The 24959-nt window shown below is 42.8% G+C and overlaps 1 protein-coding gene across 2 annotated transcripts in view; it reads left to right on the top strand.

The window, feature by feature from the left end:
• The window catches only part of GRSF1 (G-rich RNA sequence binding factor 1), a 300991-nt gene that overhangs the window by 36158 nt on the left and 239874 nt on the right, over positions 1–24959 (top strand). For both annotated transcript variants that reach the window (XM_085640993.1, XM_085640994.1), the window contains exon 3: positions 22314–22469. In XM_085640993.1, the coding sequence (XP_085497119.1) occupies positions 22314–22469 (156 nt within the window). The remainder of the gene's footprint in view (positions 1–22313; positions 22470–24959) is intronic.

Below are 24959 nucleotides of genomic sequence, written 5' to 3'. Positions count from 1 at the left end.
GGTCTCGGCATTGTTAAAGTTAGAGCTATTGGCATTGCTCATGACAATGCCGTTTCTTTAAATGTTTGAAAAACAAAAACATAAACAACAATAATGTCATGAGCAATGCCAATAGCCGAGACCATTGCATTGTAAATGCTTGTTATTCTAGCTGTGCAGCAGGGGCTCTTATCTTAAAAGGAGGGCACTAGCAGTTACCACTTAGTCCATTTCCACAGAATGTGCAGTTAGTGATATGCACAGCAAAAGCCCAGCACCAAGCAGTCAAAAGGTGAAATATCCAGGGGGATTAAATGGACAGAAACCATTTGATACTTTGTGCATGGATGTCGGACTATGATATAGGTGCACCATCCTGTGCATGACAACGTGTGGTTAACATACCATGTACAGGAGTGTCCATCATGTGCTTGTGTGCCACTATCTGACGGCATCCATGGCCGCTTGTATAATAGCCTACATGTCGGAGAATGGTTGGTCAGATGGTGGTGTGTGATAATTCTGAGTTTGTGTCATTGTGTGATGTAGGCCCTGGGGGAACGGCCATCTATCAGCTCTGTCTGCAATTGCAAACAGTGTGCAGGGTCAGCTTAAAATACTTTACTGCTTTTTGACTCTCACAATGTGAGGTGTGCCTCGGAGCTAACAGACTTCCACGGACGCTACGCTGCACTAGGGGGAAGGCTGCTGCCTTGATCAGCTCTGGGACTGCGAGGACCAAGGGGCCCAGCGCCAATCAGATCCGCCTCACCTGGTTGCTCTTCCCGGAGCCGCCTCCCAGCATCAATCAACGCCTCGCGGCCCTCGCTTCGCGGGGGCCGCTCGCCGGCTCTATCAGCATAAAACCCTGGACGAGTCTCCATTCTTGCTGTGTGCCTCGGAGCTAACAGACTTCCACGGACGCTACGCTGCACTAGGGGGAAGGCTGCTGCCTTGATCAGCTCTGGGACTGCGAGGACCAAGGGGCCCAGCGCCAATCAGATCCGCCTCACCTGGTTGCTCTTCCCGGTGCCGCCTCCTTGTTAACGGCCCTCGTTATTAACATCCCAACCTTGTAACGCGCCAGCGGAACGCGCGCGGGCCGCCGACCGGGGCGAAGACCGGGCAAAGAGCGGGCCGTTTGTGGCCGTTTGTGGCCGTTCGTGGTCGGTTGTGGTCGGGGCGGGCCACCCCCCTGAAAAAGGGTCGCCCTCAACGAGTTACAAACATTGTTGTTATTGCGAGTACACGTGTCACTGCTGACTGGTGAACTGCCTTACTCAGTATTTGTTGCCCATATTTAGCACTCCAACATTTTAGTGTGATTTAGACATATTTAGTCAATTTTATCTTATTTTAATTTCAGAGGTTCATCTTTTATTCTCCTCGGTTACCCCCCCCCCATTGTTTGTCTGCTCTCTTCCTAAATCATGACCTCTTTAAGGTCCGGTAGGAAGGTGGCCCGGGGTAGCTTAGGGGGTCAAGTAACAGGGACCCTTGATAACTTTATCACAAGAGCTGCTCGTGTTCTCGAACATGAGATTTTATTAACGGAAAAAAGATTGTCCCTTGAATTGTCTGCAAAAAGATCATCTCTTGGCAACATTATGACAGCCGTCTCGCCCGACAACAGCCAGCCCCAACCACTCTCCAGCATGTCATGTAATACCCCAAATGTACCGCCGGACACACCTGTTCATTGTCCGTTGGTTGACTTGCATGAGATAATTAGTACTCCCGAGTCCAGTGGTGAACCAACTATTGTTAGCACCAGCCTCCCACAGTCTACCTCTGACCAACTATCTACTGTAGCATTGACCCAGGTCCACAAGCCTAGGCGTATTCCGAGTAAAAGAAAATGTACGGGAGCCCCCCCCAAGGGGAAACGTGCTAAAACCTCCAAAGTGTCCAACTCACATAAATCTGCAAATATTTGTGACGCTTCCAATTCTACCATGTTTGATAGCTCCCACTTGGCAACTGGTAGTTCGAGGTCCCCGCACCCTTCTACCCTCCAATCCAACGCAGACTCCATTACCTCTGATTTTCTCAAGCCTGTAGAGAAGTTATTTAAATCACTTCTCCTTCCTTTATTAGAGAGAGTTACTCGACTCTCCACCTCGCTTGAGAAGATAGAGGGTATGGTGTTTGCCAATACGTCTCTGTTGGAAAAGATTGCAGTGTCTTCTATTGGTCCCAAAACTTCCTCTAACTTAGACAAAGTTGACAAAACTAGGCCTGCTTCCACTGCTAATGCACTCATGGATAGAGCACCACCCAATATCCCTGCTCTTAACGATCAGGCCGTGGAAGCACCCCGCCTTCATGTCAACATCGATGTTCCGATAGAATCAGGTTGTAATATTAACACTGCCACCAATACGAACAATATCTCTATCAGTAAGCCCAACCTAGAGGATGTTGACCCTCTCCAAAATCTCCCATGTATTAACCTTCCACCCGAGTCCCAACCTTATACAATTATAATGGCCGGTGTTCCTCGGCTCCTACAGGCAAAGCCCGAGTCTCATAGTGAGCTGAAGATCAAAGTCACACACTGGTTAAATAATAATAGGCCTTTACCTGCTGGTCTACGGGCTGAAATATTGACTGTACGTAGGGTATGTTGGTTGGGCAATAGAGCCAAACAAGTGGAGGGTGATTGTGTGATTATAAATTTTCGTGACCCTAGGGTGGTGAGCCACATTCGCTCTTTTCCCAACACCTCGAGAGCGACTGGCATATCCACTGTGGATTTGTCATACTTCTATCCTCACAACCCCCTTGCATCAACACGTGATACGCCCATTGCTTGGGAAAGGGTTAATAGGAATTCCCACCGACAGACAAGACCGGATTTCTATCTCCCATTGTCAAACTTTTATGCCCCCTTGAACTCTCTAGATGGGGTTGATTGACAGTCACCAAACATGGTAAACTCGAGTAATATGCGGAAGGTCTGTCTCGGTCCAGATAACACGGGGCAAACAGGGAGAGGTGGTTTATGGGGGGCACAAGTTGGTCTGGATACTATGTCTCCCAGCACCCCGCCTTTTCCACTAATCAGCCCACCCTCTACCCCTATCGATCCTCGCCCCCCCGAAAGCGAGAGTAAGGGCCCCAATAACATTGCAACCAATCCAGCCATTATGGGCCCCGCCCCTGCTTCCCCGTGTATTATGCCATCTAGTTCTCTCCCCCTGACCCTGGTCTCGTGGAATGTTGCGGGCCTCAGTAGTAGGGTAACCTCGGAAGATTGGTCAGGTTGGGTAAACACCCATGATATCCTGGTTTTTCAGGAAACCTGGGCTGTGGACCCGATCTATTTTTCCGGGTATGTAAATTTTTCCAAGGGGGCTAGTCGTGGTATCAGGGGCCGTCCGTCTGGCGGGCTCTGTATATGGGTTAAGCAATCCCTTGGGTATTCCCTTAAAGAATTGGTCATCGACAGCCCTGATCTATTGATTATTTCTTTGCAACACCGCAATGAACCTGAAGTTTTAATTATAAATGTCTATAATAGAGGCCTCCCAGGTGGACGTGGTACTAATACCTTTTTACAATTAGATGGGTTTCTGGACACTATTAATATATACACTAATGTTTTCATTGTGGGTGACTTAAATTGCTGTTTTGAACCCCTGCTCTCTGCTCTCGACTCATTTACTTGGGAGGTGGACGCGATCCTAAATATCCCTCCTCTCGATCTCCCTCCTATCAAGAGGTGGACAGAGTCTGCCACTCAGTGGATGGGATTATGTATGGAGCGGGGTTTCAGGGCCGCCAATGGACGGACCGCCTCTGATAAGGGTGGAAAGATGACTTTTTCAGATGGCCGACGTTGTAACAGCAGAATTGACTATGCCCTTGTTAAAGTGGAGTTCTGGTCCACTTTATGTGATATGGCGGTTTTCGACCGCCCCGAGAGTGACCATAACCCACTGGTTTTAAGTCTCTCACTCTGTCCAGCATATAGAACCAAACCCTCTGAAACAGTGACTGCGGAAGCCGTTTTAACCAATGACCAACGGCGTGTACGCTGGGACAAGGTTGCTATTGATGGTGCACTATTATCAGTGATCAGCTCCAAGGTATCCTGTGCTCTGGATGATTTACAGTCTCTTCAGAGCACTGAGGATGTTGTTGGCAAAGCTACACGCGTACATGACCACCTCTTCTCTGGCCTTAAATCTCTTTTCTCAAAGCCTTGTAAGGCTAAGAAATCTGTTATCTTAAAACCATCTACTTGGTACAATAAAGCTTGCCGAGATTCATATAGAAATTTAAAACTCGCTATTGCAAACAAAGATCCAGATAATATCAGATTGGCTAGAAAAGTTTATAATAAGGCTAAAGCCAAGGCCAAACAAGAGTGGGACAACGATCACTGGAACGACCTTCTGGCTGCCAGTAAACACCGGAACCTAACCCTGTTCTGGCACATTGTTAAGTGGGGCAATTCACAGAATAGCCAGGTCCCCACCAACCACGTTCCACCGGATGCCTGGGTGACGCATTTTGAATCCCAGTTTTCGGATTCCTCACAGGTTGAGGGGCCTGCCCCAGCAATAAACAGGGACCTGTCCATCTCCCCGACCTTAATCTTCGACTGTGTTGAGGTTGAAAAGGCTTTAAGTAAGGTTCCAAGTGGTAAGGCGCCGGGTATGGATTGTGTCCCCACGGATCTCTTTAAATCTGACCCTGGGAATTGGGTGCCTTATATTGCACATTTTGCTAACGCCGTAGCCAGAGGGGCCGACATTCCTGATTCTTGGGGGGGGGGGGCTGAGATTCTTCCTATCTTCAAAAAAGGTGACCGCTCCTGCCCGGGGAACTACCGCCCAATTAGTCTTATTGACTCTGTCCAGAAAATTATCGCTAGAATGATCCTGGCACGAATCCAGGCCTGGATTGAGCAGGAGGACATCATCTCTCCCCTGCAAGCCGGTTTCAGACCGTGTACTAGTACCATCGACCAGGCTTTCAAATTTCAATTGATTGTCTGGAAAACGGTCTATCTGTGTGGCGGTACTTTATATGCTGCATTTGTAGACCTTCGGTCAGCATTTGACTTAGTCAATAGGACGAAACTTTGGAGTGTATTGGCCGAGCTAGGGATCCCAGTTGATCTCCTGAATATCATCATTAGGCTCCATGATAATAACTTTGCACAAGTTCGCTGGGGGAAACAGGGCCAGGTTACAGATAGATTTAGGGTCAATAGGGGTGTCAGGCAGGGGTGCGTCCTTGCTCCCACTCTGTTTTTACTGTTTATCAACAGAGTTGTCCAGTACTATTCTAACACCTCCACGGACGCCCCAACGCTGGGTGGCACCAAAATTCCACTCCTTATGTTCGCCGATGACACCTTACTCCTTTCCCAGACTTTGTCTGGACTACAGGTGGCTCTGAATGTTTTCACGAACTTTTGCTCTGATTTTGATTTGTCTGTTAATGTGTCCAAAACCAAATATATGGTTTTTAACAAAGGGAGAGGTGTGAAGGGTCATGTTTCCATGGACAATGTCCTGCTTGAACGAACTAATGTCATGACCTATCTGGGGGTAGTTTTTGAAAACAAGTTGGATTGGAGGCCGCAAATTGATGTTCTAACTCTAAAATTTGCACAGCTTTCTGGTTGCCTAGTTAAAGAACAAAAGCAATCCCAGTCGAGAATGATAGGCCCCCCCATTAAAATCTTTAATGTTAGGATCAATTCGGCGATCCTCTATGGCGCTGAACTTTGGGGTTTTGCTGATCTTTCTCCCCTGGTTAAGGCACAACATAAATTTCTCAGAATGCTCACGGGCCTTCCTTGTTCTACCCCAGTTAAACCGCTCCTGTTGGATCTTGGCTGTCACTCTTTTGATGACATTGCTAGGTTCAAGCCATTGGCCTTTTGGAGGCGATTATGGACAGTCCCCGAGTTGGACCTCTATGCCAAGGCTTTTCTTGATGTGCGATCCATCTTGGGGGCTGGCAACATCCCCTGGTTCAGACAGACTAAACAACTCCTGGATTCTATGGGGTTGGGTAATCTATGGACCGACCCGGCCAATAACCCCTTTCCCTCCAAGAAAGATTTTAAGGGCCTTTATTGGTTAATGGTGCAGCAAAAACATCTAAATTCAGCTTCTGCAGAGTCTCTGACAGGAAGGTTCCTAGTCCAAAAAAAAATCCCTCTCCTTGAAGCCTACTGAGATACCATCACTAGACCTTGTGACAGGAAACTCTACCACCAATTTAGGGTAGGCACCCTTCCGACTAACTCTTTTACTAAAAAATGGAAGGGTGTTTCCTGTGATTCCTGTAAAAGGTGTATTGACTGCATAGATTCTGTTGGTCATATCTTTTTTGTATGTCCCGCTTATGCTGCACCCCGAGCTAAATGGCTCAAACCAATATGTCGTACCCTGGGAACAAGACAAGGGTCAGAAGCACTTGAAATATTGCGATTTGACCCTAGTGAATACGTTGCTATTGCTGTTGCTAAATTTTTGGCTTGGGTTTGGTTTATTAGAATCAAGAGGTATTAGGTTACTGAAATTTGCTAATATGATTAATTTTTTTTAAGTGTGACTATCTGGTTTTGTTATTATTATGTATTTTGTTTGTATTTTTTTTTTTTTATGTATTGTAACTGTCTTTTATGATGAAATACATCGACAATAAAGACTAATGAATGGAATGGAATGGACTCTCACAATGATGCCAGATGAGGAACGGGCATACGGATTGTGGTAAAGAGGTAAAGGGATTCCAGAGAAGCTATAAAGGGACTTATTTAAAGTCAAGTTAAGATCTTCAACAAATAAGGTATTGTTAACTGCAAATGCCCCACTTCCTCATAATGATATTAACTTCATGTTTGACTCTGCTACAAAGCCACGTCCCACTCTGTGAACACAGTTGCATCACTGAAGTTAAAACAATTGCCACCCAGCCCCTTTCGACCTTGGTATTCCGCCGACCTAAACAAAGAAAAAAGTAAAAGCCACAAGTTTGTAAGAGTGGTGACTCTGTATCCTGAATTCTATGCACAAAACCTGTTGCTAAGACTGAGCTACAAACAGTTCACCTTGTCTGCCAAATGAAACCTTTTTACATGCACAGCTTCAGCCTTTCTCTGATCTTCCTATGGCTCTCTTTAAGTTCATTTATGTCAACATCTCCTCTCCAGCCAGACCCTACTCTGACAACTCTTCCTATAAATGAGAATCTGCAAAAACGTTTTCTGCGGCAAAATCCTAGCCCCTTATCTCTCTGCAACGCACAGGAGCTCTCCCACCCAGATCACAAAAAAGACTGCAGATACGTGGAGTTTCTCCTGACCAGTCTCATGGCACAACCTCTCCATCAAAAACCTTAAACCAACCTCCCAATTCAATTATCTCATATCTGCTTCCCTAATCAAGGCTGACTTTGCCTTCTATGCTGAAACATGGTACTAACTCATAAATGCTTCCCTCAATCAAGTATCCTTTACAAACTCTCTGAACTGTGGCCATATCAACACCTACTCAAAACACTCAGTTGTGATCCGAACCTTCTAGAAGACTACGGTCCCATCTCCTATTTCCCTTTGCTGGGAAAGACCATAGAAAAATGTCTCCCTACAGCTCACTGTATTCATCAACAATGAAAACCCACTGGCAGTCCTCCGGCTGTGATTTTAGTGTAGGTCATGGATTCGATTTTTTTTATAACAATAATTGATATTCACTGAATACTGGATGATGGAGTCTCATGCCTCCTCGTTCTGCTCACACCTGCCTTTGACACAATGGATCAGTCGAATACTCTTCCTCTTTAAAAGCTACTTTGGGTTTAAGGACACTGTTCTCATTTGGGTTGCATCCTTTCTCTCTAATCACTTTGATTTGTAAAGATGGAAGGTAGTGTCCATCTCTGACGCAGCACCAAGTATCTGTGGGGTCCCACGAGGCCCCATTCTGGCCCCTACACTTTTTAAGTTGTACATGAGATCACTTGCTGAAAATGTGCAAATGAACCTATGTCTCTGTTCATCAATATGCAGATGATACACACATTTACTTGACAACTATGACACTGACATACTAGTCCTTTGAGCGATCTTCTGTAGTTTCAGACCTGGGTGAAGAATATCCTGACACTCGGTCCTAAAATCGGAGTTTGTCCTGTTCCCACATAAACACAAAAACCCTTCATTTCTGACCTACTGAAGCATCTAAACGAGAGGGCTTCAAACTGGGGTGCCTTAATTGATCCCAGGAGGCACACCAGGTTCTGTCAAGAGAAGCATTTTACTGATAACAGTGCTTTGTTTTAAGTGGAAAATAAGCCACTGTGTTTTGATCCATCACTAATATCTTTTGTCATTCATATCCTGGCTGCAGGTAGGTATCAAAGGGGAAGAGAATCAAACTAATCCTCAAACCTCTCGCCCCCTCACCCCCCCACATTTCTGATGAAGAATCACACGTAGATACATTTACACTTTTGTAAGGCCTTGCTGACCAGAATAGTATGTTGGCAATCGTATTTGATTGCATTTCTTAAAGGGATAACAGAACTTAACTGCAATGTTTAAGTATGTTTAGACAAATGTTTTTATTCTGGAGGCGCCTGATGCGTTTTTTCTTTGCTTTTCTTTTTTTTTTTTTGTATGTAAACCAGGTGTGTGCAGCGTTCAAAAGTGGGAAGACCACTGCTTTTAACATTGCAGACTTGACTTCTCTTTCACTTTGAGTCTCATCCCTTGGAATCATGCTGGACTCCTTCCTAAGTATGATACCACATGTAAACAAAATTGCTAAAAAGCTAATTTCACCGCCTGGTTCTGAAAAACACATAGCCACTTTTTTAACCTGACCTCAAAACTACAGCTCGCGCACTAACTGATACTCGTGTGGACTTTGGTAAAGTCTGATCTTTTGCCTCTTAAATATGAAATGCATACCAGAGCCAGATTTCTATCCTTTTCCAAGAAATTCATCCACATCTCCGAAATCCTAATGGTGCTACGCCGGCTTTCTGCTGAGACCAAAATTAAATCTAAACTGGGTTGTCTAGCCTACAAAGCAATCCATTGGACTCCCCACTATACGTGGCCAGTCTACTCAAGATATGTGGCAGTGCAAGAAAGCTCAGGAGAAAAGTCAAACTTCTGAGAGACCCCTTCTACTGAATTTCAGGTGTTTTAGGTCAGTCTTTCTTCTTTTTTTTTTTTTTAAAGTCCCCATCACCTTTATCAAGTTAGTGCCAAGTACTCTAACTGCGCCGTATTGCTAAGTGCATCTCATGCCATATTGCAAGTCCTATACACAGATTACTGAGCCATGTCCGATTCAGTTTTGAGTTATGGAGTGAATAATGGAACGAGATTCTTCAAGCTCCAAACTTAACTGAGTGGGCAGGGCGAAAAGGTGTTTTAATCATTGGACCCATACTTATTTTTCACAATCCAGATAATCAGCAGAGACCAAAACTCATCTTTTACGTTTTGAGTACATCCACTAATCAGCGTACAGACATTGTAGTTCTGCATTTCACAGTTTTTACACATTTGCGGGCTAGAATCAATCCATATTTTACATATCTAATACCATGCCAGCAGCATAAAATAAGATGCTAAGTGGCTGATAGATTTAGGTATTACTCCCGTCTCCTCTCCAGGTTTTCCAAAGAAAATTAAAACAGGTTTTACCTCAATATTCAGGTTTGACACCTTTTATTACCTGGTCTACATTTCCTTAAAAATTTCTCAGCTTCAGGCTTTCCACGAACAGGATGAGGTCGTCCACATCTGGATGGCTACATTTGTTGCAAGCAACCAACTGCCCTCTTAATTTAAATTTAGACAACCTTAAAGGTGTCCAATACGCCATGTGAATGGTGAACAGGTGATATGTCTTACGTGCAGCAGGCTTTATTGTGTTATATGCAATAAGAACAATTGATGGACAGAATACTGATCAATGTCAAACATTCACTCCAGTACAGAGATCTGGGCCTAAATCCTTAGTTTGTTTGCTCCCCGGCCATTCCAGTTTAAACCATATGCAAATCAGTCTTGACCCTGTTCCCCATGGGAACAGTCCAGCCTGAACTGCCAAGCCAGGCCCTACCCGGACCGTAAACAAGCATCCTGGGAGCGGTTTAAGGGCATCACCCCTCATCAGCCAGGCTAGCTTGACTCCAGTGGAATGGAGAGCGGGTCAAGACTGATTTGCATATGGCTGGGTCTAAACTGGGGTGGCATGGTGAGCAAAAGAACAATGGCTTTAACCCAGATCTATTGACTGGGGGTGAATGTTTGATTTGCTCTGCATGCTGTCCATCATCTGTGTGTCTTTTACTTACTCGCCCTAAGTGCGCCGGGTATGCCCATACGTGGGCCCCGGCTCACTGTGCCACTGCAATCAAGCTAGCCTTGCTGATATGGGGTGATGCCCCGAAACCGCTCCCAGGATGCTTGTTTACGCTTTCAGGGATGACCTGGCTTGGCAGTTCGGTCTGGACTGTTCCCACAAGGAACAGGGATAAGACTGATTTGTGTACGGCTGAGTCTAAACTGGGGTGGCATGTTGAGCAAAAGAACAAGGGATTTAACCCAGATCTCTTGACTGGGGGTGCATGTTTGATTTAGTCTGCATTCCGTCCATCATCTGTCTTTCTTTTACTGTCTTATATAGCATACTAAAAGAAACTTGCCATAAATCTCCCACTGGTTCATCCTGCAAGCATCTTTTCCAAATCACGAAGGGAAGAGACAGCCTTTGATGATCTACTTCACACAGAGTACCATAATATTTCACAATCTCCTTCTTTAGAGGAGGAATGTGAAGACTAGTTTTGCAGGTGATGTCCATTTCCACCTTCCAGAGATGAATGGTAGCTCAGGACAATATCTGGAGATGCATAAACTTTGACAGTCTCCCTTTGGTGGTTTCCAGTACATCTGATCAAGACAGTTTCCATCTATCAGGTCGCACCATTTTCTCATCCCTGCCTCTTTAAGTTGAGCAGAGAGAGACTCTTGTAAACAGTCAGGAGTGCCAGACTAATCCTAAATGGAAGCTAATTCTGAATAGTAGGAAATCCCCCATTTTTACCTCCATTTAGACCAGAGTGTAACCGCAGACTCTATGGACTTTAACCTCCCCTTTTAAAAAACGCTGGGTCCCCAAACTAGGAGAATCCCAACCAAGGCTCCACTTGCCTCTGTCATTACCTGCCTCATGCTGCCCCTGAACATTCTAGAAGGTGTGCCAAGCCAAGTTTCTTATTGCTTTAAATTGGAATGCCAGGCAATGCAGATAGAGATCAGGCAGCTGTAAGCGCCCCCCTTTCCAATTTCCTACAAAGTTTTTTCTACGCTAGTGTTGCTCTCTTTGCTGCCAAAATAAAGCTGTTCAGGTCAGATTGTAGTCTCTGTAGTACTTTATAATCCAATGCCAAGGGAATATTATCAAATAAAAAGACACCTTAGGAAGAATGCTCATCTTGATTGGTTTTACTCTGCCATAAATGGTTAATGGGAGGTTCTGTCATTTCTTGACCTCTTTACTAACCCTCACTAAGTTGTGTTTAGAAATTGGACCTAAATTATGATTTATCAGGAAGCCCAGATACCTTAACTCGTCCCTGACAAGCTCAGAAAGAAAAGACTGATTCCATACCACAATCTCAGTTTTATCTCCATTTAGAACGTATCCCGAAAGTTCTCTGAATTTACTGGTCAAATGTGTAAATCTCTGCAGAGTGACCTGAGGATCGGTGGAGTAAAGTGTGAGGTAATTGGTATAGAGGCCCAGTTACTTTGTAAACCCTGGAACTTTGAATGGTTAAATTATTTAATCAGCCCTCACCCCCTGGACCAGCAGCTCAATATAAAGATTAAAAAAGAGTCGACGGGGACTCCCTTGACTAGTACCTCTTTGGTTTTTCTGTTTTGCTGAAATCTTGGTTAAAGGGCTTTTGTCAAAGATTCATTATATAGGGCTTTAATAGCATCTATCAAAGACCTAGGTATACCAAACGTTTGTATACAGTCCAATAAATAGCGCCATTTAACATCAAAGCTTTGGTTGCGTCAAATGCAAGTATTGCAATGGGGACCCTATAATGTATTGCTAAGCCGATAGAGCCAATCAATGTAGGTGTTAGATTTTGCAAGTGTCTGTCATGTATAAAGCCTTGTTGATTGCTGTGTACTATTTCTCCTATGACCGGTGCCAGTCTCGTAGCTAGAATCGATGTGATGATCTTCTAATCAGCCTTTAATAAAGAGCTGGGGATCATTATTTGGCTTCAATATAACTACTACAGTTGCCTCTCTCCAGGTTGCTGGATTTTCATGCCCTTTCTCAGAATACCATTAAAACTAACACAAAACCGCGCTCACTTTTATGCTGATAAGCTTATTTAGTTCCCCTGGTATACCATCCGAACCAGTTGCTTTCTATTTTTTTTTTTTTTTTTAACTTTTTATTGATTTCCAACAAACAATCTGGTATCCGCACATGACATAGAGAAATAGCATTGAATATTTCCCCACCCCATCCTACAGCTCCAGTTGAAATCCACACTGAAAATACACCAAGAGCTTTACGCATCACAGGGAAAATGTCAAGCCTTAATAAGCATTAAACATGGCACAGTACAGCGAGATGTGAAGCACGGTACAAAAGAGAACAGGGGCCGGAGGGCCACTTCAATACTAATTATGCAGAGGAGAAGCCCCCACCTCCTTCATCAGTCGGGCCATCTGATCGATGCTTTCTCATTTTTAGGTCTCGCCTGACCCAGCGCATGCGCTGGTCTAGCGAGACTTTTTGTGAGGGCTCAAAAAAATGCTACCACTGTAGCCTAGAGCTACAGTGCATGTGCGCGGGCACGCGGGCCTCACTTTCACGGCTGCTCGGCCGCTTTGATGTTTAATCGCGATCACTTTCACTTTCGCGGCCGCTTTGTTCTCCGTGAGCCCGTTTTTTTTTCTCCTGTTTATTACTTCTATGTAGTAATGGTGGCACCGGTGCGCTGCCATTACTACAGAGCAGTAGTAAACAGAAACAAGCATTGGCATAGCCAATAGGTCTCGCTTTTGGGACCTTGTATTTAGTTATGCAACTATTGCATGGCTAAACACTTATAAGGTTCCAAAAGCGAGACCTATTGGCTATGCCAATGCTTGTTGATTTTGGCAATTGCTGTTAACTTCGCCTACCATTATCTCTTGGGTCAGGGTTTCTTGTTGGTCCGATTTTAACGAGGGTAAGTGACTTTTCTCTAACCACTCTCTTACAGCATTCTCACATACCAGGCTTGTATCTTTATAGAGACCTTCATAAAAGTTTTGAAATGCATTAAGGACGTCGTAAGTCTGCGGGACCTCACTTCTATCCGTGTGTTATAAATAGATTGCACCTCGTTCCGTACTGATTTCCGTTTTGTTTTACAAACCAATAATTTCCCATCGTTCTTTCTGTACTCGAAATGCTGGAAGCGACTGGCCTCCCACTTCTCCTTAATTTCTCTTCTCTACTAAAAACATACATTTCTGTTCAACTTCCTCTAACTTCAACCCAAGCTGGGGATAATTACTAGCCTGGTATAAGTCCCCAAGTAATAGCTCACGCCTCTTCATTACCCTCTGCAATGTCACCTGCTCTGCTCCTTCTTTTTTCTAGCTAAAAGTTCCCAAGATTTAAAAGCATCCCAAACTACGTCAATTAACAGCTTGCTAGATTATACCTAAAGAGCTCAGATGTTTTTGCCCTTATCATTTGATTGAAGTCTCTATTTCTAAGTAATCGCCTCTCGAGAGATCATGTTTTCTTCTGCAGACTTCCTCCGGCATATAAGTGAATCGAAACTAAATTATGGTCTGACAGAAACCCTGGTAGGTACTCTATATCCTTTATTAGCTGCAGACCTCTCTGGTCCACGAACCAATATTCTATTCTCGATCTAAGTCCGTATTTCTTGCTATAAAAGCAATATATCCTCCCAGAACTCATCCTCTTTCTCCACACATCCCTATGCCCTAGTCCCTCTAGAATGTTTTCAGGGCCTATAACCATGCCAGGGGAGCTAACTTGAGACCTATAGTTATACTTATCTAGCGAGTTATTCATTAAGACATTGAAGTCCCTGCTAAAATAATTGGCACGTTAAACTTTAGAAGTCTTTGACAAAGCACTCTCTGAGGTTCGAGATTGTCAGTGTTGGCCCTTGGAACCCTAGGCATGTTAACCAGATTATACCGAGACTTAATACTGCAATGTCCCACCCTCCCCTATCATCTACTGCAGACTTCAAAACTTGAATACCCGAGTTGGCTCTAATCAAAATTTTGACTCCTTTGGTGATGCACGTTTGTGTGGTGCAAATTAATGCCTGGATCCACCCTTGTTGTGGGGTTAGGGGCCTTATCTCTGATGCGATTAGGTGTGCTTGTTGTAACATAATCAGGTTATCCTTTGATTAATTTAGTAGCTGCAAAACTGACTATTGCCTTTTCCTTGGTCTCATCCCATTTATGTTCCATGTTAGAAATTTAACTAAGCTCCTCTCCAACATCTCTTAAGGTTGACTGCCTTTTAACCCAACTTCTGTTAAGTGTCCGTCCTCCGCTATTGTAACTGAAGAAAACTCTTTTTTACCCCTTTTTATCGCTATTGCGCCGTACCCAAAGTGAACCCTCCCCGAGGAACCCTCCAAAGTGTTAACTGTCCAATAGGCCTTTTGAGTGTGCTCTCCCTCCTTCCATATTCTAACCTTGAAACGTACATTAAACTAAACCAAAATCAACGCTCACCCTTCCACCCTCACTACCCACATGTGTATCCAAATTCCCTCCAACTTTTTTTCATGGCCAGGAAATTTTGCCAACCTTACTTTCCCAATTATGTCGTCCTCGTTTTGTATTTTTCACAATGGACATATTATTGTTCCACATTATTTTTAAAGTAGGATTGAACTTTATTTGCGCTTTGGTCCCCAAATCATTTAAGATGCTCATATTATTACCCATAACCCACTGCTGCTCTTTATTTGCATGGCACATGTCGTATTTTATTGAACAGGTAAAGCCCTGAAATGCAATTTGCTAGCTTTTCAACACTTTGGAGGAAATGGATTCTTTTATCAAGTAGGTGTGAAAATGTACCTTGTTTTTTTAGGCTTCCTTCTGTTTGAATTTAGGCGAAAGGAGTTCCTATTGACTCTTTGAAGTTCTGAAACTAGGTCACTCTGGAAACAGTCCTAAAAGAAGCCCCCTTGAATCAATTTCACAACAAACATTTTAATGTCTGTCCCATCAGCTGCTTCTGGAACATTTACGATTTTAATATTGTTCTGTCTTGCTTGATTTTCCAGTCTTTCCAGGGTTGCATTCAGAAGTGGTATAGATTATGTATTACTAGATGTTAGGACTTGGAAGAAAATTGTTAATATGGAGGTACGACCCTGTCTTGAAAGCAACCATTTTCCTCTTTTACTCACTTTAGCGGGGTCCCATTTACGAGTCCTTTCTCGCCATATGCTAACCTAGTATATCCGAACCGCCGTATCCAACAATAGACGTAATCTGAGATGGGTGGATATCTATAACGTGCAGCACATCCAGGAAGGTATTTATACAAGAATGAGTGAAGTCCTTGTAGCTTTAGTGAGTTATAACTGGGCACCCTCTCAGATTTTGGTTGCACATAATAATTTGTTTACCAACCTGACATCGTTTTTCGAAAAAGAGTTTAAGTCCTGTAAGAAACCTCCTAAAACAAAACACTGGTTTGATTGCCAATGTACAGTGTTGTCAAAATCTAGCCTGAGAGCCTTAAAAAGTAATAGGTCTGACATTTCTACGACAAGAAAGACCTAAGCTGCGGTTATTAAATATAGCATGGCCTGATAGTAATCTGCGATTTGGGAAGACATGCTAGAGGCCACTTGAGCTAAGGATTGCAGACTGTTCTGGCACTTAGTTACTCACAGGGTATCTAGGGATTATGCCCGCCCCAAACATCATATTTCTGCAGGGGAATGATTGACCATTTTACGCTCTCTATGCTGAGCTTGATCTTCCTGATAAATCACAATTCTTACATTTTTCCTCTGGTTAAAGTATGGGGACCTTTTTACCTTTACACTGGAGAAAACCCTTAGTGCGCTTTCTGCACAGAAGCTGGGAAAAGCCCCCAGTCTTGATAGGATTCCCGTTGATTTGTTTCAATCTGAACCCTTAGTATGGGGCCCTTTTATCAACTCTTTGTCTAACACAATTGCGGCTGGTGCTCTGATACCAGATTCCTGGAGAGGGGCAGAAATTATGCCTTTGTTTAAGAAGGGAGCCAGGCAAGACCCAAGTAATTATCGTCCCATAAGGTTTAGATAATGTACAAAAAACTAACGGCAAACAATAATTGTTATGTTATGTTATTCTTGATTTATACAGCGCACGGCTACTCCAAAGAGTGTCCCAGCTCTACAGAAAACCACAGACAACCAACCAAAACGAAAAGACGCCCCTAGTCGCCGTACTAGAAAGGAAAAAAAGGAGACCTAATGCTGAAAAAGCCACGTCTTCAGGTTTCGTCTAAAGGTCAGAAGGTTGGAGCTTTGACGTAGTAAGAGAGGGAGGCCATTCCAGAGACGAGAGGCCATAACCTGTAATGACCTTCCTCCAACCCGCGAAAGCCTGAATCTTGGAATTAAGGTTAGGGACTGGGAGGAGGATCTTAAAGAGCGCTGAGGCGTGTAGGGCTGAAATCTTTCCCGTAAATACAGGGCCCCGATCCCATGGGGAGCCTTGAAGACCAGAACCAAGGCTTTAAAATAAATTCTTTTTTTCACTGGAAGTCAGTGGAGTGACGACAGCAGATGTGAGGTATGCGTTCTGGGCTAAGTTAAAAAAAATTGCCCTGGCAGCCACATTCTTGATGATTTGTAGCCGACTCAGTATATACTCGGAAAGACCCAAATACAGTGAATTAACATAATCAAGTCTTGACAACACCAGGGCCTGGACCACTGTTTTACGATGTGATACTGGGAGAAGTGGAAGAAATTTTTTCAACATCTTCAAAATCCCAAAGCAGGTGCCAGCCACAGATTGGACTTGCGTCTTCATAGAAAGAGTAGAGTCCAATTTGACCCCCAGATTCTTCACAATCGTCACTTCTGAGAGTGGGGGAGACATATCCTGTGGCCACCAGGAAAGCCAAGCTTCATGGGTTTGGGAGCCAAAAAAGATGATCTCCGATTTATCGGAGTTACACTTTAATTGGTTGTCACTAAACGATGCAAAAAAATTGATTAAGCTTTGGGACTGGCTACGTTCAACTAATGCGTTGTCTCACTTCCAAGCGGGGTTCAGGTCTGGCATTAGCACAGTGTACCAGGTTCTCAGCTTTCTGACAATTAAGTGGAAGTTTAGGGGTCGCTATTTGTGGCTTTTGTCCACCTACGGACGGCATTTAAACTTGTCTCCAGGTAAAAATTATGGGTGGTCCATGGGACAATTGGGGTTCCGCCGCATTTATTATCTTTGATTGAACCACTTTATTCAGTGAATTTCGCTAGGGTAAGATAGGGCCCTGGCAGTGAAACCACCACTAATATTCCTATTCAGCGTGGTGTCCGTCATGGGTGTGTTTTGTCCCCTACATTGTTTTCACTTTTTATGATGAGTGTATTTCTTACCTAACAAACTGCCAAAATGATTCCCCTAAAATGATCAAGACCAAAGTGCTGTGTCTGCAGACGATACTCTCCTCCTCTCTAAAACCATATCTGGCTTGAACACTCTTTTGGGGAGGTTCAATACGTTTTACAAGGACTATGGCTTAGAACTAAATAGTAATAAAACAAAGTTCATGATATTTAGCCATCGCAAAAAAGGTAAGGGAACCTGGCACTGGAGGGAGTTGGATTGAGTGAATCTCACAAATGGTCAGCCCACATTGAAGACAGTGTATTAATTCTTAAACACAGAGCTGGGCTAATATTATGATTTGTTAACAAGGCAGCTTCTTTTTCAATTTCCCCAGCAATAGATATTTACAAGGCGTAAGCTTGCGGGGCTGCGCTCTGCGCTATACTATGCAGACCTGTGGGAGTACTGTAACCTCGACCAGTTTGTTATTGGTGAAAACACTTTTCAGGGATGTGGATTTCCTATAGCTCGACACCCAGGACATATTGTTTGGGGTCAAGGGCAACAAGTTTTCATGTGTATTTTGTCCTTGGGGCAAGTAGGCCCAACCCCTGCAGCACAAACCCTTTGGCTGCCAGTTTGCAGTACCACATTATGGATCAGAGAAGGGCACTGTCTGCAGTTAAGGTAAAAATGTTGTCCATATGTTAATGCTGTTCCAACTTGTATTTATGGTTCATTCATTGAAAGCCTTTATTATTAGGGTGAGCGCTCTACGTAAATGTTGTTAGCTCTGAATGCACTACGGACCGTGGTTTCAGAATAAAAATGTGTGCACACGTTTTCAAAGTTTAGTAATATGAGGCTATATATAATGCTCCCAGAATGCTTTCTGATTTGATGCAAATATTTGCAGAAGCTTGAAAGCAAAATTGATTATGCTTTGCTTTCAAAATAAAATGTTGATTAAAAAAAATTAAAGCAGGAAAAAAAACATTTTGCTAAACTACTATAAAGTTTCAGGTACCATATCTTTGCAGCATCATTTAGTAGCATGTGTTGATGCATGCTAGTATTTCCCAAAAATATTTATAATGGAATATCAGTGTAACCATTTTCAATAAGATTATGAGAAACAAAAATAAACAAGCCTTGGCAAAGCCAGTAGGTCTGAAATTGGTGGTCAGCTTTTTAGTTTTGTCAATGCGTGACTTGTTTTGGCATGGTTTTTGTAAAACCTTATTGGTGTGGGAGCTGCTGGACCCTCACCATTACAACAAACATTGGCAAAAGCAAAAACTGTTTTTGGTCTCAAAAAGCACACGCTGCCTCAGTAGTTACTGGCCCCGAACAAAACTACTTTGTGTGCCAATATGCTCCTGGTGAAACAGCAGAATGCTGCCACTCACAGTGAAGCCAGCCGATACACAGAGAGAGAGAGAGAATTTTAATAAACGCAAAAGGTTATGGTCAACGCCAGACCAAATTGGGGCCCAATTATTGAAGAAAGTCTCAAAAGTGCACCCATAGTATATGTCCTTGCATCACGTGCGGGTATGCTGCTTTCGTGAATTCCCAAGAATTTACAGAAGTAGGACAAGAAATAGTACTCCTAGAAAATATTTGTGAACTGCATTTTAGCAAGAGCAAATATGCATGTGTAGATTTGCTCATGCAAAAATCTGAGTGTTTGCAAGTTCACTTTCCCTCCATCCACTTTTTTCCCCAACTCTGGAAGAAGGTTTACGTCTGCCGTTGTCAGGAGTAAATTTCGAACATTTCTCAATATGGGAAAAGATTAGAAAAGAGTTGTTGAAAACACTTAAAACATGCAAGTTAGTACGTTTGCACAGACTCAAAAGGGCATTCTAACCCTGGAACTATTGCTTACCACTACCTTCCGCCCCAGTATGTAGATCTGTGGAAATGTGGCAACATAAGGGGATTGCAAGTATGCAAACCCTACTATGGAAGGAGCCCTGGCATAATCATAGGCTTTATCAGAGCTCTTATATAATAAGAGTGCTGCCACAATTTGTCGCCGCACTACATGGCACCAAAGGGACAAGTGAATTTTGTTACAGGACAAGTAGATTTATGAAGCAACCTGCCCCATGGACAAGTAGATATTTTATTAAATTCCACACCCCTGACTTTTATTAGATCGCTTCTGCGATAACCAAAAATCACTCTGTCGCTTCCTCTGAGGTTTGATTTAAACCTCCGATACCTCACTGACATAGCCCATCTGAAACCCATCTTATACTGAAAGAGACTCTGGTTAAACAAGGAACTGGCCCCATATAGCGACTATGTCGGGGAGATCGTTGCTAATTGCCTGGCACTTATGATCCCCTGGGTATCCCATAATAAATCTTGGCTGTCCAAACTTGACCTTTCTAAATACTAGGAGACTCCTTCCTCCATGCCCAAGAACGTTCGGGAAATAGTTAATTATGTTATTGGAACATTGTTTTTTCCAATAGAATTCCCCTTGTCCTGGCGGGAACTTTTTCTGATCTTTATTTATTCACCAAGTCTGATACCCGCTTTGAAGATTTTATGGATTATGTGAGTGTCCCTTAGGTGAGATGTCTGTTTATTAAGTTCAGACTTGGAACACTCCCGCTGGCTGGCTGGCATCACTAGTTCATGGAATAAAAACTCTGCCATGCTCAACAATAATTTATAATAATAATAATTTATGCCCTAAGGGATGCCCGGTAATTGAAAACGAAGAACGTTTTATTCCTTTGTACTGCTTATGTTAAGCAGCGCAAACGTTGGGCCATCTCTCTTTGACGGCTACTCTACTTAGGGAACCGACATTTAGCTTTAAGAAGTCCGATGTTACGCCCAGTGTGTTATATATTCAGTTTCTAACTTTTTATGCTCAGTGTGGCATATTAGACAAAAGGTTGCTGGGGCAAGTCTCTTTTAGAGCTGTGACCTTTACGATACTAAAACTATATTGGTTAAACGCTTATTATCTCTTTACACTGTGCACTTTAATTCACCTAGTAAAACCTAGTGATAAGAGGGAAATCCAAACTCAGATTATAACTTTAGTTGCCCGTATAGCACTGAGGGCCTGTTGAGAACTTATTTTAGGCTATTGTTAGAGGTTGCCCAATAGTGATGCCAGTAGAATGAGGATATATTTTTGTGTGTTTCCTTTTATTGAGTGCAAGCTTTGTGAACGTAACTGTTTTTACACAGGGTTTTTATAACTTTTCTTTTTCCATTTCCCTCAGGGATTTTGGCTACTAAACATTTTCTTTTCCTTTATTCCTGAGAATTGTATGTTTTTATTCTATTATTTCTATTTATTTGCTGTTTTAAATGTACTGTGTTATTGTGTACTTTATTGGCTCTTTAGAGCCGAAATAAAGAAATACATTGACTGCATTCTGTACCTTAAGGGAAGCCACATCTCTCTGCATTTTTCTCCACCTCTACTGTGGTCTTGGCCAAAGCATCCTTTTTCGTAATACACTATATACAGCGTCCTCATACAAACCATATGAAAACCCCTTCAGCCTTCATCCACCTGTTAATCGACAGTAATTATGACAGACCATGTACCTAGCATGTTATATTTGGATGTGTACACAAAGTTGGGTGACATCTTAGATAGCCAAAGTCCTAAATAGGTTTTTGCTCCAGTGAGTGGTGCTACACCTAGGTTACAGAGAACTTTTAGGTACAAGCATTGTTAATGCAGAAAGATGTTACAGGCTGAGGCCTCAAACATAACTGTAACCTAATAAATATTTTACAGATGCAGACATTGGATAGCAAAGCTATTCCATAGTTGATACAAATCTTACAGGCTGACACGGACACCAAATATGTGCTGTAGGTTAGAAAATATTTAGAACCTCAGACTTTGACAGCAGAGCTATCCCAACGGTATTGCAGATCTCGCACACCCCGGCCTATGACAGCAGAGCTATCTGTTGGGTTCTGTGGAATATAGGTTCAGGCACCTGCCAGAGCAGATTTCTCTCCTGCTACACACATCAGGAATACGAGAACAATGCTATATGCTTCAGTTTACTAACCCGGAAAGCTATTCAGTCGTCTGAGATGGATGTCCTCCCAGAATGTCCACGCAGTTGGTACCTGCTTAGTTTTTATAGAAAACAGAAAGTGGACTCCGTGGACAAATTCCACCTGCACAGAGGATTCTCAAAACGGATATAACTCAGCAGCCTTTTTTATTTGCCTTTTTTTGTTTGACTTTCAGTGCTGCATATCTCCTGGGCCTAAAACTAAAGACAGCGAAAATGTGTATAAATGCAAATGATCTGGAATCGTCCAACACTGCAAACGATAAAGTAGATGGTGCTCATTGAGGGAGAAATAGCTTTAAATATAGGTTATGCTCATCTGACATTGAACCATTTCATTTTTTTTCTTTTCTGTTTTTGTAAATTCTAGGCTGTGATTAAATCCAGCGCACAACTAATTGCATTTCTGTACAGAACCCCTCTTTAAAGGTCCCTTTGCCTCCACTGGGGAGCATAGAGTTTGATTTATGTTGAGGTATGACGCACTTTTTGCAAGATGTGGCCATATGTATTTAAATGTGTAGAGGTTGATCCGGTGATTTGAGAAAACTTGAAATGTTCACTGAACCTGCCAGATGATTACTCAATCTAACAGAATTTTACCCTGATTAATGCTTTAGATTGTAAGATCCGAAACCGTGAAGAGGGCATACATCTTCCTCTAAACCGAGAAGGTAAACCAAGGGGAGATGCTGTGATTGAGTTTGAGACTGAGGAAGATGTACAGAAGGCTATGGAGAAGCACAGGAAGTACATGGGCCAGCGGTACATTGAAGGTTGGTATGTTCTTTCCAGACCTGTTATATTTTAGTGTATGAAATTACTGTTTGAAGCAATACTCCTTACAACGATCCCTACCAAATAGGCTGATAAGCACCTCATTCATGGCTTTTATTTGCATGTACTTTACGTTCCTCTTTGCCAAAGTGTTAGTCTTTTTGCCACCTTTTCTTCACAGGAAAGCCAGTCATATTTGAGTAACTGTATAAGGAGATCCTTGTTGTGCAGCGCCTCAGGCTTCTTCCAGGAAGAAGGCCATTGTGTATCCCATTACACATTCTTTTGCTGTAATGTCGACTGGGTGTTTTAAAATAATAGATGGAGTTTGTTTTGAGGCCAGCAAAGTGAGGGTAATTTAAAAAGAATTTTAAATTGTGCACACGTCATATGCTCAAAAGACATCTTCTAAGAAATCACTTTTTATTGATCTTCTAACTGCTAGCATTCTGCTAGCACAATTTCTTGTTAGAAAATGAATGAAAAAAACCAGCGAGTTGTTAGATAAAATTATTGTTGTTAATGATAAGGGTTTAATGTGACTAAATTGCCAATGATTCTCTGTGTAGCTATTATTAGTGACTAAAGAATAGTTGTTAACAAAAAAGTTCTTTAACTTTTAAATTGGTTATTATATGTCAGTGTGATTGCTGAATGGCGAATAACCATTGTCACGAATGTGAAAAATAAATGCAGGCGAGGGATATGAGCACGTGCGAAATCGAAGATGGATTAAAGGGGCTAATACTACAGAGTGTTTACTAAAATCAGTACTACATTTATGGCAACTAAAAGAATGCTAGTCTTGTACGGCATGCATTATATCGCATGGTGTTTATCCCAGGCTCTTCACCAGCTTCTAGGCATTTAAATCTCTATCCATGACACAAGAGCTCCGTCCATTTTTTCAAAATTGAAGCAGCAGTCTTTAGACCGATCCGGGCTTCCGTCTCTAAAGACAGAATAAGGAGGGAAATTAAATATTGATAAAATATTTTCTTAGAAGTGTTTCTATTGTATTTAATCACATACTCGATTTTCCATACAGATTTAGCAGATTCACCAAGATAGACAATGGGAACTCGTGCAGGTGTACCTTTAAATGCTCTTATAAATTACCAAGGTCTCAAGTTGAAACTTTTGTCGCACTACTGCCCACTAATAAGTCTTTGGCTGTTGTTGTAAAGAAGTTACTTAACTTTGGTAACTATTTATCTGGTAGAGGCTGTTATCTAGCCGTAGATTGCTTTTCTTAGAATATCCCTAGGCATCAGACTGGAACTGGAAGATTTTTTGTGCAGTACCCCTGTGTGTAGATAGGTGTTGTCTTTTAGCTCCGCATCGGCATAGTCCGCGTTGGAAGTGACGTGCGCATTACCTATATAGATGCCACGTCGGCGACCTGACGTCCGTTACTTTTGTAGCTTTCTGCACCCAGGAAAGCGGAGCCACGTTGAGCGCTGACCACTGGTGTGACAAACTAAGTCCCTGAGAAGGGTGTTCCCTACTCCGTAATTGGTACACAGAGAGGATGGGAGTGTCAGGAAGGACTCTTTTGCTAGATAGTCTCTATCAGATAAAGCGTTGGTTAAGGTAAGTAACTTGTTCATCTGATTGAGACTTCAAGCAGCAGATTCCTTACCTTAGAACAGACACCCAAGCAATGCCTCCCTGGAGGTGGAACTGCAAATCCAATTAAATCAAAGTCCTGTAGCACCGAATGGCGTAGTGCCTGTAACAATGGACCTGACTGTCCAGGCAGTAGTGTTTGGTGAACGTTTGCATCAAGGCCCAAGTTGCTACCTGACAGATGTCCAGGACCGGAACGTTGGCTTTGGTTCTGGTGGAGTGAGCTTGCAAGCCCCTTGGCCAATGCGTAGCAGATATTAATGCAGAGGACAATTCATCGTGAGGGGTGTTCACGACCTGGTTTTGCTACTGGATGGTTATATTGCAGTAGTGCTGTTATATCGACCCCAGTAACTAAATCAGTAGGCCAGCATAATCCACTCAGCATTTGCTTTTGTTTCCAGCCTTCCTGTATCTGCAATGTTATCAGTTTTCAACAGCAATAAAAATGTCACAATAGCTCTGGTAATTAATATTCCTGCTGGAGAGGGATCAGAGTTTTGTTTAGACCGTTTTGACTCAACTAAGGTAGCACAGAAGGTTAACATGCCTGATGCAAAACACGCGTATCATACAGATGACAGAACAGGATTTTATGTGCATAGCTCAGTGGGCTACTGCTTTTGTCACAGAGATCCTTTCTTTATTGTGCAGTTTATAAATTGCAATCTTAATCTAGATCAGCTATGAACTACCATCAACGAGCTGCATGCAAACTATATGGTACAGTTTAGAAATGTATGTTTTTTTTCCAGTCTTTCATTTTCCTAATGTTGCTGAAAAACGGTTTGTTTGGTAGAAATACATTGTTTTTAGAAAAACCAACCCTAATCACTGTGTTACGTTTTGAATCTGAGTTT

The sequence above is a fragment of the Triturus cristatus genome, chromosome 2_2 (genome assembly GCF_964204655.1).
Source record: "Triturus cristatus chromosome 2_2, aTriCri1.1, whole genome shotgun sequence".
NCBI lineage: Eukaryota > Metazoa > Chordata > Amphibia > Caudata > Salamandridae > Triturus > Triturus cristatus.
The sequence above is the reverse complement of the archived record's forward strand: the minus strand, read 5'-3'. Positions and strand labels throughout refer to the sequence as shown.